At 40.7% G+C, this 15,653-nt stretch overlaps 1 protein-coding gene across 5 annotated transcripts in view; it reads left to right on the top strand.

Annotated features, from left to right (window-relative positions):
* Positions 1-5,063: 5,063 nt before the first annotated feature.
* Positions 5,064-15,653, top strand: part of TMEM63A (transmembrane protein 63A) — a 61,695-nt gene continuing 51,105 nt past the window's right edge. For 3 of the 5 annotated variants that reach the window (XM_072857032.1, XM_072857033.1, XM_072857031.1), the window contains exons 1-7: positions 5,064-5,190; positions 6,252-6,382; positions 7,267-7,463; positions 9,762-9,841; positions 11,397-11,460; positions 12,905-12,942; positions 14,116-14,258. In XM_072857032.1, the coding sequence (XP_072713133.1) occupies positions 7,278-7,463; positions 9,762-9,841; positions 11,397-11,460; positions 12,905-12,942; positions 14,116-14,258 (511 nt within the window). In that variant the 5' untranslated portion in view covers positions 5,064-5,190; positions 6,252-6,382; positions 7,267-7,277. The remainder of the gene's footprint in view (positions 5,191-6,251; positions 6,383-7,266; positions 7,464-9,761; positions 9,842-11,396; positions 11,461-12,904; positions 12,943-14,115; positions 14,259-15,653) is intronic. The other 2 variants (XM_072857035.1, XM_072857034.1) reach the window with 2 other exon arrangements.

The raw sequence follows: 15,653 nt of genomic DNA, 5'->3' as shown, positions 1-15,653 counted from the left end.
CTTAAGCTTTTGACACTTTATAAAAATATTGTAAATTACATTTATAAATGTTCAAGCAGTGTGTTTGATGCTGACATTTTAAGGGAAGTCAAGCCAGTGAACCAGGAAGGGTCATCACCAAGGCCTTGGAACCCAGTTCTTAAGTCTAAAAGCTGGGGATCTCCCTGGACTCTGCAGATAGAGAGTGGATAAAGCAGACCAACCAGTTTAATGACTAATTTGCTGAAAGTTGTCAAACTGAGTAGTATTGGGGAAAAAAAAAAGGAAAAACTAGTTTTCCCCTTCTGATCTATTCTGGTCAAAAAAAGGATTTGAGAGGTTGGTTAACAAAAATTTACTTTCAATCCAAGGCTCCAGCAAACCCTGCTGACTTGACCCTCCAATGGTTGAGACTGCAAGATCTCCTGGAGCATTTTGTGGCTCCTGCACAAGCAATCAACCAGCTTTCTGCTCCAGGGAAAGCAGAACCTAAGGCAAGGATGCTAATGTCTGTCCAGGTCTCACCCCAGTACTGTTGCAACAAGAGTTATTATGTACTGTCAGGACAGCTATGGAGCACAGAGGCTCTTGAGGACACTGGTCGCTAAAACTAACGTATATTGTACCCAAGAACAGGAAAACATTACAAGCTGTAAGTGGTTTGGTATTTTACACTGGTGACAAATACACCTGCTCCCTGATTCACCTAAATACAATGGGTCATGTGGCCAGGTGCTGTCCTCTTCAGTGGGAAAGGCCAGATTGTGACAGATGGTTTCTCCATCTCTCTCTCTCTCTCAGGGACCTGCCTTAATTATAGTTAGTGCTATTGCCACCTATGCATTAACTCCCTTCAGCTTCTATACACACATGGTTAATGCACGGATAGGCATTAAGATAATATGTACATTCACAAAACAATGAAGTCATCCATGTTTCAGGTCCACCTTGTCCTAGTTTTGTACCAAAGTGTGCCACATCAACAGCAGTTGCATTTCGACAAGCTAATAATAAACCTAAAAATCCTATATATCAGCAAAAGATTCTCCACAGCTGCAACTATCCACAAAACAGAGGTTTAAAACCTCACACTGCTCACAGGTGAGTGATGAGGAAGTCCTTGCATTGCTCCCTGGTAAGGCATAGGCCTGTCTTAGCCCAGGCAGGTCTATGGCAAGGTTTGACAGTTGTTGCGGCTGGGTTTGGCAGTGTCTATAGCTGGGGTATCGGTACAGAAGCCTAGGAGCACTCACAGGGACACCTCTTGAGACGTAACCAGGCTGATCAAAAACAATGAGCTCAGTGCACAAAGTAGGGACAATAATTCACCATCTCACAAATCAAGTTTAAATGCAAAATATGTTGTAATAAGCTTACTTTTTTCTTCTGCACATTTCTCCCATACTTTTCAGGATTGCTATTTTAGATTGCAGTTACTCGTGCATTTGAATAAAATTCCAGTTTTCATCCAAATATAACTTGATGAAGATCATGAGAAAAATTAATCATGCTCAAGCATCAATACCAATGCCCCATTCACCACTTCCTATCTGACACAAAATGTAAAAGAAAAGCAAGGCAAATTTCTATCATATATCGCTAGATATATTTGGTTAAATATTTTGTATAATACTCATTTATCTTGATTAATAGAAATACATTCCAACTTTAATGCAAGGCTGTTTCTACCTTGAAAATCAACATATTATCTATGAATGAGAAGCAGCACTACAAAAATAATTAATAAGTATAGAGAGAAACCAACTGTAAATTGTTAATTTAAATCAACACTTGCTGCTTGCTTATTTGTATTATGACTAGAGTTCATTTAAATCTGTCTATCTGTCTAGATTTTTCTATTTGTTTGTTTTTATTATACACACATTAATGCTCAGGCCTTTCAAAGGAAGACTCCATAATGCCCACACTAAGTCCTTTGGTATATTGAGGCTTGTAAACAGATTGCTAGATGAAGGCAAAGATTAAAAGATAGCAAAGGGCTGCCAGGCTAGAAGCCTGAATTAAATCCATTAAGATATATTTGAATAGGCAGATAAGTAAGGAACATCAAGCTGGGCTGATGAGTTTCTTCAGAGAGAAGAAACCACGGCGAGAGTTGGCATGCATGGTAAAGCATCAGGCCACCTGCTACTCGCGTCCAGAGACTATTGATGTCCTGTTGGGAGTTCACCCATCAAGGGAAGTCCTGCTGTGATAAATCAAACTAAAGTGACAGCAGAGTTCTTCAGCCATAAGGTCATTTAATAAAATAAGGGAAGAGTCACACATATAAGTGTAAATACCCCGCACACTTGTTCAACTTGGTGCTAAAGAGCTGTTGAAGTGGATATGGAGCATGCAAGATACAAGAAAGATGGAAGAATTTTAAATTCTGTTGACCTGCTCCCTAGGTCCTGAGGCTGGATTTCCATCTGCTCTAGCAACATAATTAAACGTTTGCTAACTAATGACAGTATGTGGCTTTTGTCACCAAAGGAACAGACAGTGGTAAACAAAACCCTATTTACAAGAGGTAGGGAGGAGGGAAATGTGACTCTGCTGGTGAAATTAGAGATAAACAAAATCACACCACTTAGCTAAAGAGCCTGTCTAGACAGAGGAAGAAAAAAAAACAAATGACAAAAGCTTGATGTTGTTCTTGTGAGAAAGAGAGAGAAAAATGATTTTGTAGCTGGGCAAAAGTCTTCAGAAAGAATGTCAAGACTACAATGTCAAGATCACTGAATATCACCTATTTTACGCTACAGAGTAAGATAGTCTAGCCAGAGCAAGGCCTTCTTAATCTTGAAAAATAAGGCAAGAGTACAAACAGCTTAGGAAATCAGTGAGAAAATCAACCAAACAGATTTTGGTCCTAGAAGTGTTAAGAGCTGCAAGCATACACTGAGGCTTCACCTACATGGTAGGTCTACTCTGCTGCAGCTACATCAGTAAAATTTAATTTAAAAGAAAGTGATTATAACTATTCCACTTGGAATTCCTGTTTTGAAATAAACTATCCACAGGAAGAGTTATTCCAGAAAAGCCAGGATGGAATAATTACTCTACTACACTCATGCCAAACAACTTTTCCACCAACACAGCCCTAAGTAGAGAGTGTGTTTTAAAGCTAAAATAATTAACATCATTCAACAACAGTGGAATTTCTTTATTCCAGCAGTGAATCTGAACCACTCTGCTTTGAGCTGAGAACTTTTATGCCATTTTCTAACTAACATAATTGTTACGGCCAATTTAAAATCACAGATTATCTACAACACAGCTGCTAGATAAATTATGAAATTCTGTCTTGAAATGTCTCCCAGTTACTGCAGGTAACTGGAACTTCTCCCTTTTTGTGGGGTGGAGTGGGGGAAGGCATATAGCACATGTGCAGCCAAATGCTGCTCTCCACTGAGCAGGTATTCCTGAAAAGTGAAACAAGGATTTGAGCAAGCGGAGCAATTGTGGATTAATAAAATGGCAGGGAGCAGGATAGTGGGTGTAAGTAATACACACAATTTGGATACGCAGGGACATCAGGAGTTGAAGATGGAGAGGCAGGAGCAGGACTGTCAACTGGAGGAGATGCTGGCTTCTGGGCACCTGGGATGCTCATTTCTTTTAAACATAAAAGTCAACAGATGACTGAGATTTTGATCAGTGTAACATCAGATTGAACCTTGCAACGCCCTGATGATTTTGGTTGTTTTTAGAGTGGGTCACTGTTTTGAAACATCACCGCTGGCTGCTTCATTCACAAGACTGGAGGTAGGGTGCAAATCTTTGAAGGCAAGTGATCTCCCTGCCTCCCTCTGAAGTTACATTTTCATAATTACCACAATCTTCTTCTTCCTCAGATACCTGCTGCCCATTGAGGTCAATCATGCCAATCAGGGGCAAAGGATGAAGACGCAGGAGGATGATGATGGTTGGCAATGCTGGGTATCAAATGGCTGTTGAAGGAACACTAAAACACTAAAGGGTAGAGAAGAGGTGGATGGCACGGCCTTGCCGTACCGTGTTTCTGGCCTGTTAGCTGGAAGCAATTAACCCCCGTAAAGGACAGGACATCCTTGTGTGTGGCTGGGAGCCAGTCTCATCCCAGCTCTGCCATAAACACATTAAGTTAAACTCCATAGGTCTCATTTTTTCCAATTTAAAACATTTGAATGCTATTTCTCTCTTTATAGGCGTGTGGAGGCAAGGGGCTTCAAATATTTCATGGAACATTCATATTACTACTATTGCTTAATTTATTTCAGAGCTACCTATCTTAGTGTATGGCCTGCTCCACTTGCACATGCACGCTTGCCCACTTTACCAAATGGGGAATTGTGAAATCTCTCTTGAAATCTCACATATCTTCTTCCTTTTTTTGCTATAAAAAGCTCTGTTTGGATCTGCGATTTTTTTTGTTAATGGATGATGTGAGTCATAGAGGCATGAAAACGGTTTCCTCCACACCAGAGCCCTGTAGTCCACACTAAAATTGAGAAATCACCGAGTGGTTAGGAAATCCTTCATTCTTCACCAGAGATTTTGTCTTTAGGACCCAGCATAAAATTTTCGTAGATAATGAACTTCTAAAATAACTGTTGTAAACCATTATAATCTTAACGATACTGCACAAAGGGAAAGCTTGGCTCAAGATGCTTTAAAGGCAGTTCTGGCATAGGCCTCCGACTCAGCAGCTTTTGCTGACCCCGCCATGTGGGAATAAAACCAGCTCCCAGCACAGCTCCGAGTGTCTCCTGTGCTATAACAAGACCCCACTGAATAAAACCAGGTGACTGCACCTCCTGACCGCCATGTCGTATGGGCGGCAGATGAAAAGGGACAGCAGTGCAAGAAAAATGACAGCAACTTTCCCTCGGTTACTTTACTACGGGGTCCCTTCCCTGAGGGAAGCACTTCAGGCTCTGGAAGAGAAGGCTAGGGAAGCGAAAGGCAGCAATATCCCCTCGGGCAGAGCCAGCCGCCTCTGGGGCTGTGCCTGCCCCGTGAGGGCGGGAGGGAAGGAGGCGGGGGGCCAATGGCCGCCGCGCCGGCCTCAAACCGCCGGTCCCGGCACGGCCCGGCCGGGACACGCATGCGCGGCTCCCGGGACTTGTTGCCGGGGCTGGGGCGGTGCTTTGCGCCGCGCTCTGTGTGCTGACGAGACGAAAGGAGACGAGAGGGGAGGGGAGAGGCGAGGCCGCCTCGGTGCAGGTAAGGAGGGCGGGAGCGGCGCTGCCGGCGGCAGCTCTGGTCGGTCGGCGGCGACGCTGTGTGGGGACGGGACGGGGCTGCGTGAGGCGGCCTCGGGGCAGGTCCGGCCGCAGGGAGGGGAGAGGGCGAGGGCGAGGTGAGCCCAGCCCTGAGGGGCGGCCGCCGGGGCGTGGGCTGTGCTGTGCTGTGGGGTGGGGCCGGGCTGCCCGCCGGGGCCGGGGTCGGGGTCGGGGCTGGGGCCGGCCGCCTCCCGCTCCCCTCCGCCCGGCCCTCCTGAGGAAACAGCCCCCCCTTCCTCGCCCTCCCGTCAGCGGCCGCAGAGGGACCCCGGCCCTCCGCGGGCTCGGGGCGGGGAGCGGGCGGCCGGGGCAGCCCTGGGGGCGTCCCCTCCCTGTGGAGGGGCGGTGCAGGGCGGGGGGCTAACCCCCGCACATCCTCCTTGCCCAGAGGCGAGCACGGAGCAAAGGGGCTGGCTCCCTTCGCGAGTTACGAGCCCTGGGGTTTTCTGGTGTGCCGCCTGGGGAAACTGGCTCTGCCAGCCCCGATTTCACGCCCCTCCCAGGGCCGGGGACACTGTCGGGATCCCAGCCAAAATAAGGGAAACGGTTTCGCGTTTCTAGAGCCCGTACCGGTGCTCGCGTTCCCGGGAAGGGTCGCGAACAGCCGCTCGTTGCATGCTCGTTCGGTTGCTGCAGCGCAGCTCCCCCCGTGGGAGGCCTTGCCGTTCTCTTTATCTTCCTGACAGCTGTCTTATTTTAAAATAATAGCTTTCAAGCGTTGGAAACTGTGTCTGATAAGATCCGGTGCGTTACTTAAAATTTAGCACGCAGTCTCCGCAGTTGTTATGACGGTTTCTAAAGTATGTTCAAAAATACTTTCTCTTCTGCCAGCACTAAATTTCAATCCTTAGAAAGCAAGGACAGATTAACGGCACAAATTACACAGTCCAACACTTAGTAAATGCTGTTTTGAGAGGAGTATTCTCTATGTTGTTTTCCTGCTGTTTAAAGGGAGAACTTGTAGTTATTCATATTCTTGTTTTGGTTTTGTTTTGTTTCCAGCATCCACAATAGTGCTGTCATCAGAGACATGTGCAGTCCTCTTACAGAGGCATGATATCCCAAAAGTAGTGTCCCTGGACCTGTATGATGAGGACCTACAATATTTGCTTTCAAAGGATAGAGTTTTTGGGGTATGCTTTCTTTATGTTCTGCATGAAGCATGCTTTTGTCCCAAGTACATGGGAACCATCGAGTTAATAAGATCCAAGAAAAGAAATGTTTGAAGTGGAAAGCCCCAAAATAAGTGAGCAATTGCCTGCACTGATAAAGAGACCTGCACTGATACAAAGTATCAATAGCCAAATCTTGTAAAGTCTTGTATGTTACTACATTGTCTGAGCAGGTCAGTTGACTAAAATGAGGAAGATGGCTGTTATCTTAGAAAATTAGAAATACTCTTTGTTCGTTCTTGTTCATGATGCACTGTAATTACTGTGCTGTTCTTTCAGTTGAATTCTCCTATTAAAAAAGGAGAATCACACAATATTCCAAGAACAGAGAGGAGCATGTGTATTTGTGTAGTAGTTCTTTTCTGTGGAACTGGTGGCAAATTTGTTAATAATCTCAAGGTCTTGACATTTGAATACAAAGTTCATAAGCTGGTACGTTCACACATGCTCATCGACTAGGAGCATAATCTTCAAGCTGCTGTTGTTGGAATATCTAATGCCCTGTGTTACTCGTAGGGCCAGAATACAGGTTAGAAGATATCAGAATAGGTTAGAAGATAGGGAAGTTTGTTTTGTGTGGGTCTTCCATAGTCTTCCTCGAATGCCTGTAGAGGACATGGTTGGTTAGATGTCTGGAATTCTTGCTTGGGCGCTGCTACTAACTGAGACTGTCAGTTATTGCAAAATATTTTACAGGGAAAGATTGGTAAACATGACTTTGCTTCTGAAGTAGTTTCCTGGTTGAATCTTCCTGTACTTCTTGTACTTGTAATGTCAGTATATCTCATAAATACCAGGCAGGCTTTTCACATGGTGTTTCACTTTTTTTCTTTTCTTTTTTTAAGGGAAAGACAAAATGAACCCTTTCTTTTTTCTGGATTTTGGACATTCTCATCTGGTCTACTTCTGGAATAGAAGTGTACCTTTCAACTCGACAAGTGAGACGTACTGCTACAGCACTGCCCAGGGCAGCACGGTGCTCCAAGGAGTAACTTTTGGTGGAATCCCAACTGTCCTGCTGCTTGATGTAACCTTCTTTTTTGTAAGCTCGGTTTCTATTTCTTGTGTTGAAAATCCTTGTGGCCTTCTCAGAAGTTAGATTGTTCAGAATTCTCTAATTTATCAGATAGGGATTTGTTTCTGAGAATCTTCAGAATAAGAAATATGCTAAGGCCATCCTAGGAACGTCAAAACTTCAGTATTTTCAAATATTGATAAAGATTCACATACATGTGGGATGACAGTATCAGTGTATGTTGGATGTGCAGATGTAGAGATGAAATATGGTAGCGTCTGTATGTGGAATCATGGTGGGCTTTGTAGTGGTAGCTCAAATTTCTATGTTTTGTCTTAACTGCAAGAACATGTTTTCCTTACTCTGGGTTTAAGTACTGGGTACCTTTTCAGGGAGGGAACACCATTGCTAACTTTATTGTTTTTCAAAAGGAAATACAATACGGAAAATCTGTCATTTCAGAGATTTTTTTAAAAATTAGATTTCATGAAGCTGTTGAGGAGATAATGTACTGATCAGCTCAGTCCTGACCAAAGGAGGAATAGGATTAGTTGCTGGCCTGGAGGCTCCAAAACTGGAGCTGATCTGGAGACCTGAGACTCCAATAAAACCTACGGTTATTTCTATAAGTTTGGTCTAGGTGGTCTTAAGCCACCAGAAAAAGAGCTGTAGATCTGAAATTGGCCTGATAAGTGAGGTTTCTGATAGTAAAATGAGACTAAAGGGATCACATAGTTCCTGAGTTCTAGAAAGCCACTGTGGAAAAGCTTAAAACTACTTGTGTAAAGTCTGAGCTGGTATTTCTGTAGGAATGCAGAGGATGTTCCTAAAAGTTATGTAGTGGCATTCTTTGCTATTGATTTGGTGTATGCAGCATGCTACCATAAATCCATTTTCTGAGGAGGTACAGTATTTACTGCTCTGTGCGACTGGTGGCACAGCATTTAATAAGATCTAGTTGGAGTGTTTGGGGGAACTTTTTTTTTTTAAAGCTATTTTTATTTTAAAATAAAGCTTTATTTTAAGATACTGAGTCTCTGCTTTTGAGTTCCTTGCTGTTGAACCCTCCTCTCAAACAGCATTAGGTAGAGAGTTAGATGCAATGTAGAAGGCTCTTCTCTTCAAGTACTGAGTACTGCAACTTACTTAACAACTCCTGTATTCCTATGTTCATGACATGTTTACTGCAGATCCCTTTAGTAACTGTCAGCTGATAGGTTTCTGAATATTATTTCTAGGCCGGTTTCCTAAGAAAGTGAGGTTTATATATTGCATTGTCTTCCCATTTTTGGTAGTTCTGGTAGTTCCTCCTAATAACTGTAGAATACATCAGCCAATTTCAACCAAAGTTGTGAAAGAGTCTAGAGAACTTCCCTGCTTGCATGAAGTTTAATGGCCAGATGAAGGAGGAAGATAGAAATTCATATTCTCTGTCATGAGGAAGGCTCTTATAAGAAGGTTTTATTCATGGTGAAATGCGGGAATAAGCTGTGTAATCTTGACACGTAGATAATCTTGACATGTATCCTGGCTGGCCCATTGGTATTTGCATAGATCCAAATAAGTTATGTCACTAGCACCACTTTCTAGTCAAACAGGTATGGGATGTAGGAGGGGCTAGGAGGTGAGGGCGTATGCTACATATGCATAGAAAACAGGCCTTGTTACTTCTGCTTCATTGCTTTGTAGAGAGCAACTTATTTCTTCAAAAAAAAAAAAAAGCATATGTGAAATACATAGTGATTTTTTTTTTTTTCTTGTTTTCTTAGCCTCTTTCAAAAAGTGAAAATACAGGGGGGAGATAAAAATACATTGCAGAGATCAAATATAAGTTTCTGGGGTTTATGAGTTATAATAATAATATATTACTTTTACTGAAGATAAAGAGAATTCTCATACTTGAGAATGTAGTTGAGCCCCCTACAGCCTGTTTACATCACTGTTTAGTAATAAAATAAAATAAAATTGCAAGTCTTCCATCATAGTTCTGGTCATTAAGTAAATAATAATATTAAAGGTGTATTTATGAAAGTTTTGACTTCTCCTGAAGTACTACTTGTTACTTTTTCTGTCACAAAACTTCATACACTTGCAGTTCAGAAGTATTTTTGCATGCAGTTCTCCTCCTTTATAAATTATAAAGGAGGTTCTTGTCCTTTGGTCCCAGACAGGTTGGTTTGTAGCATGGCCACCATTGGATTGGTTGACACATGACAGTTGGTTTAGGAGCTAGGACAGCATTTTTTGACAGTTACTGTACACCTAAGAATGAATATTTATTTTTCCACTTCATAATTATTAAAGATCTTTGGTTTTATTTTCTAGATTTTAATATTACTGTTTTCCATTATAAGAAAGAGATTCTGGGACTACGGTCGTGTTGCTCTGGTGTCAGAAGCTGAAAGGTAAAAAAGATATGCAATCAGACTGATTTGTTGAAACCATTTGGGGAATGTGGAAGTAGGTACAGTAAATAGGGCTTAAATTAAGTGCATTTGTATCAATTAGATATGTTTGTAATCACATGCACATATTTGTTAAAAATGTCGTCATGCTGCTTTGTGTGAAATATGTCCTACTCAGAGAGTTACTCTTTGTGATTTTGGTAGTAGTTGTGTGGTTGGCACAATCATTAATTTCATTCTACAGTTGTGGGTTAAGGAAGTGGAGGTAAGAAAATAGCTTGTCTGCTAACATCATATACCTACACATTGATGTTTACAGTGTGTTTCTGTGATAGAAGGATATTAACTATTTTGTTTATCTTGGCTCAAGCCCAGTATCTTCCCAGTGCAGCCTGTGCCATAATATTTCTGAAGAGGTTAAAAATAAAAAAGAAATGTATCATTGCAAGTTTCTGAAATTCTTCACTGGTTTTTAGTAATACTGCAAATGAGCTTTATTTTGTTTTTTGTTTTTAAATATTATTTCTGCAGGGTGATGTCTTGGGATGTTTAAAAGCTAGCAGTATGTCTATAAAGTGGTTAGACTTTAACAGCGAGCCTCTTCCCGGTGTTAGTGGTGTGACTAAGTTGTGGTAAATTCACAACTAAGGAACAGGAAAGGACTCAAAATGTGGTTTTTAGGTGTAATCCTTGTACAATTGTGAAAAGTAGATGGCGAAAAAAAAGATGAGCAATAATTGAGACAGCTAGCTCAGGCAGCAAGAATGAAGATGCTCTGGCATAGGCTTCCACGTGGGCTGTAGAGGCCTGCATGGGACAAACAGGTCCTTGAGCAGCTGGACACCTAGGAGCCTATGTTACTGTCCCTGCCGGACTGTGACCTGAGCCAGTTAGGTCAAAATTATCATAGATACACCTATGAATACACTCCATTTTAACATGGATTTTCCTGTAATTATGGGCACATCACCAGTGCAACATTTCTTTTTACCAACAAACTAAAACCCAGGTACTTTGCTATATTTGAGGGCTACAGAGTCTCTAAATGTTTCTAGCCTTGCTACAGGACTGAATTTGTGTGAGGAGGTGGCCCCACAGGTAAGGGAAGAGAAGGTAATTGTGCACAGAAATTCTGACTAGTGGCTGTAAGATGAAGGAAGAGAGATGGAGGGAAAAGAGGTGATGTTTTGTAATGAGGAATATCTGAACAGGAAGCTATCTTGCAACTCTGATCCTCGCTAGGCTTCCAAACCTGTGTTGCATTCTCTTATGTTACTGTGGTTTAATATCCCAATAAACCATTGTTTTCTTTCTAGTTCAGTTAAATGCTTTCAGGTCAGGAGCTCACATGTCCTCCCTTTTCAACATAAGACACAGCAAAAATTTCCATAATTAACCATATGCTACAAGATGAAAACCACAGCTTTCATAAGTGAAAAAATGTTTTTGTACTACTTCCCTTAGTTACTTCAGAATTGTTAAAGTTGAAATAATTCTGTGGAATTCCATCATCTGTTATTAAAGATACTTAAAAGCATCATTTAATGTATTTTAGTGAATCAAGGTACAACCGATTGTCAACATCTTCATCAGTACCTGAAGATCTTGAATATGATAGGGTAAGTATTCTAGGGTTTTGATATGTTTTCATTTTTAATGTAAACTGTTCAATGGAATCTGCTGTAATTTGCCATTCCACCCAGCCCAATGAACCAGTCATTAAACTGGAAGACCATCTATATGCAAAAATTAATAATGCATTGTGTATTGTGCTTTTATAGAACCATACGTAATCTCTCTATCTCTCTCCATTTCCTGACAAACTATTGCCATATCACAAACCAGTATCTTGTGTCGTTGTTTTTAAGTGACTTTTTTTTTTAATTGGGAGGGGAACTATGTGTTAGAATTTCAAAGGGGAGGCAGGAAAGAAAAATGCTACTAAATAATTTGTGCTTAAATAACAGTTCAAGAAGTTACATTATGTTCACATTGCAAATAATACCTAGTTGGTCTTTATAGTACATTGTCTTCCTCACGAAGATGAGAAAACTGGATGCAAGTGTGAGGCTAGTAATAATGCCATGTGCTCATAATATTAAAACTGGTTTGAAGTGGAAGATAATTTTTTGGCCAAACTTTTAATTGGTTCCATTCATGGTCTCTCTGGAGTCTTTGAATTCACACCTCTCTCCCATTTTGTGTTGCAGCTTCAGATTGAACCATGAGAGAGTTGTCCAATGGTGGCAGCCTACATTTTAACATTTTATATATGTATCAACTTAATATCTAGCCTTGCAAAACTAAATAATTGTGTGAGCATCAAAAGCATACTGGTGTTTGATCAGGATTGCTCTCCTATTTGTGTAGTTTTCTTCATCTTTTATAAAACCCTAAAGCAACTTTATCATTGAAACTGTTGAATAAAAATGCATGTCTCTAGCTTGATACTATTCACTTGAAACAAGAGGCCTTTCGAGAGACAAGATTTTTTTTGAACCATACTGGAACATTCAGTGAGATGTGATCTCTGCGGTACAGTTTCATAGGAGGATTTGTAAACCTGCACAAGAAGCCCTTCTGTTAACGTAATCACAGTGTTGTTTCTAACTACCATTTACTGATTAACTTGTATTAGACTCTCGCAGAACTTATCCTTGAATTGGAGAGTCTCTGGAAATGGTTTTGGAAAAAATAATCACCTTTTCTGCTCTAAAACAATCCTTTAAAAAAATTCCTTAGAAGCCTTAATCTTGATTTTTGTTCATTGGAGATGGGATTTGGACACGCTTGTATAAATTTAAGAAGCCCAAGCAATAAACATGCAAGTAATTAAAAAACCCCTTAAATACTCTCTGAAGACAGACATATGAAGTATCTTGTAAAAAGTATGTAGAATATGAGGTATTTTTTTGTATGTTTCTAAATGATGATTTCGGAGTAACAAACTGCCAGCTTTTTAGCTAAGAGATTGGCTTAATAGGAACACTTCTCTTAACCTTACAGATTAGAGACTATATTTTTTGTATGTTAGCTCCTAAAAGCTTCCTTCTTTATTTTTAGGGTTTTTGTTCATGGATGACAGCTGCTTTTCGGATGCAGTAAGTATATGAAACGGAAATAGTGAGCTGTGGTTTGCTTTGCACTTTTTTAATTAAAAAAGGGGGCTTGCATTCAAAAATGTTTGGTTGGTTTTTTTTTCCTTGAGTAGATAGAGTTTAATAGAAATAGTGATACAGGTGCCTCTGGTGGGGTGGAAAAAGAGTATGAAAACAAGGTCAGCTTATGGGAATACTTCTTCAGGATACAGTCATCCTTCTGCTGGCAACCCAGGGACTTCCTGATCTTGGGACAGTGTGTGAACCTAAGTGAATCTATGGCATTTATATGGATTCTGAGCTAATAACTAGGCCCTAGGCTTTTACTCTTCAAAGAGTACTGTGTGGGTGTTCCCCTGTTTGAAGCCAGTAAGGCCCTGGGCAGGAAACAGGGTTTCCCTGCAAGGATTTCTGTGGAGAACTGGTGGTTTAGTTGGGGCTGGAATTGACTAACTAGGAAAAGCCCATCCCACTGTTTCCCAGAAACTGAGCGTTAGACATGTGATGTTGTATCCCTTGGGGCTTAGTAAATCATGACTTTTAAAAACCAATTTCTAGCTTGGGTACATTGAAACAAAAAAGGGGTGAGGACTAAGCCTGTCTTTCTCTGTTTTTGCTAGTTCAGTTCCTTTTCAGGTCCTTTTCCACGAACTATTTTAATGATCTGTCTTGCTGACAATGGATAGATGATGAGAGTTCATTCCAAAGCCTATTAATGTCTTGTGTTAATTGGATCTCATAAGAGTAAGGTGATTCTGTTGTCATTTTCCTCATGGGGAGCCTTTATGGAGATGAGCGAACACTGTCATAGTGTGATCTTAAAGTTTGAGAGCTAGGCTTAACACCTTGTGACTGTCATAAAGCAGGAGGTCACAGCAAATGACTTTGTCCTCTTTTAGGCTGATAAAAAAGAACTTGGATTTATATTTGCTTTTCAGATTACTTGTTTCCATCTTAAATTCCCTCATGTTAATTTTTGTATGTTGATACTGCACAAGAAAAAGACACTTTTGGAACTTAAATTTATGCATGGAGGAACATAACCATGTTGCAAACGGATGGGGATTGATGGAGATGTCACTGAGTAGACTGAGAAATTAGTGTATGTTCAAAAACCACCCTGCAAAACCCCCAGGGTATTAAGTAGACTGACTGCGTGTTTTCTGTCTGATGCAGTGATGACGAGATTCATGAGAGATGTGGTGAAGATGCCATACATTACCTTGCCTTCCAGCGTCACATCATCTGTTTGTTGATTGCTGTCAGCATTTTGTCTGTGTGTGTCATATTGCCTGTCAACCTATCAGGTGATCTACTTGGTAAGAATTTTTTTTTGTATTCTGAGAAGAATTTTGTGTTTTATATCATTGCAAAAGCTTTTAGGCTTTTTTTTATTTTGGGAAACTTAATAAGGTTTTCTTTGGTCCTTCCCCCCACCCCAGTCTGATGTGTGTGTCATTTTGTGTGAAATTTGTATGGAAGTAGAGGGTTCTTTAAACGTCTGGCAAAAACTGTTGTCAGAAACAAGATGGCAGACCACATGCAGACATAAATAGCTAGACCTAGAAGGCTCAAGACAGGATTAACTTGACCTATGCCCTCTTAACTGGTGTTTATCTAGACATTCTTTATGATTTTTATTGGTGGTGATTGTCAATGGAAACTGTCTTCACAGTTGAGAAATCTTTTTCTAGTGTTCAGTCTGAATCTCTTTTGCTGCCATTTAAGATCACTGGGGAGAACAGATTATTCTTTTCTTCTTTGCAATATCCTTTTATCTGCTTGAGGATTATCAATTCATCTGTGCTTTCTCCTCTTTTTGATAAACCAGACCAGTTAATTCTGTCATTAATGAGAAATGGTTTCTGTTTGGCTGATCATAAAATCATCAGCCATCCTCTGAACTTTTATTTTAATCTAGCTAGACTGTCTCCCATTGTTCCCTTCTATCTTGGTTTGTGGCTCAAAACTGGACAAATCTTCTCGCTGAGACTTTGTCAGTGCTGACTAGACAAAGAATTGTTTCATGTTTCTTGCAGTCTAGTCCTGATTATGTCTGCCAGTGTGACACCTACCTCTTTCCATTATTAATTCACACTCAACAATTACAATAAGTGTGTCCTCTAGTCTGCCATTCAGGTTGCTAATGAGAATACTGGTGGACAGAATTCTCTTAAGTACTGTTTAAACATTGTTCCGTTTTTGATAAGGAGCCCTTATAAGCCCATTTTATACCTGGCTTTGTATCAGTCTTGTCAAGACCATGTTTACAGAGTTGTTCACTGTTGATCATATTGGTGAATAGTGATGCAAAAAAAAAAAAAGGCAATAATTCATTTGGTTTTCCCAGGAGCTCTCAAATGGAGTACTTGCTTGTGTTTTGTTTTGTTTGTTCTTGTACCACAACAATTGCATCGTATTTTGTGTACTGACCTTGCTGATGTTTGTCTCTATAATTTATTCTCTTCTATTGTCCTTAATAATGTGGCCTAGTTCTTGTTTTCAGTTTACTCCTACCTGTGTTTTAAAGAGTCTCGTGACTTAGCCCTCAACTGTAATGGGATACGTTGTACCTGTGCCTTTAGTGTTGTTTCTTTGTGGAACTGGCATCTCTGACTTCCCTTTTATGAACTCTTTCTTAGCAATTCTCTGTTTATATTAGTATCTGCTTTCATAAAGACCACTGTTGTTCTTTTTTTCTTCTTTGCATTTCT

This window comes from Ciconia boyciana, chromosome 3 (genome assembly GCF_034638445.1).
Source record: "Ciconia boyciana chromosome 3, ASM3463844v1, whole genome shotgun sequence".
In the NCBI taxonomy this organism is placed as follows: Eukaryota; Metazoa; Chordata; class Aves; order Ciconiiformes; family Ciconiidae; genus Ciconia; species Ciconia boyciana.
Note: the sequence above shows the minus strand (reverse complement) of the source record. Positions and strands in the feature narration are given on the sequence as shown.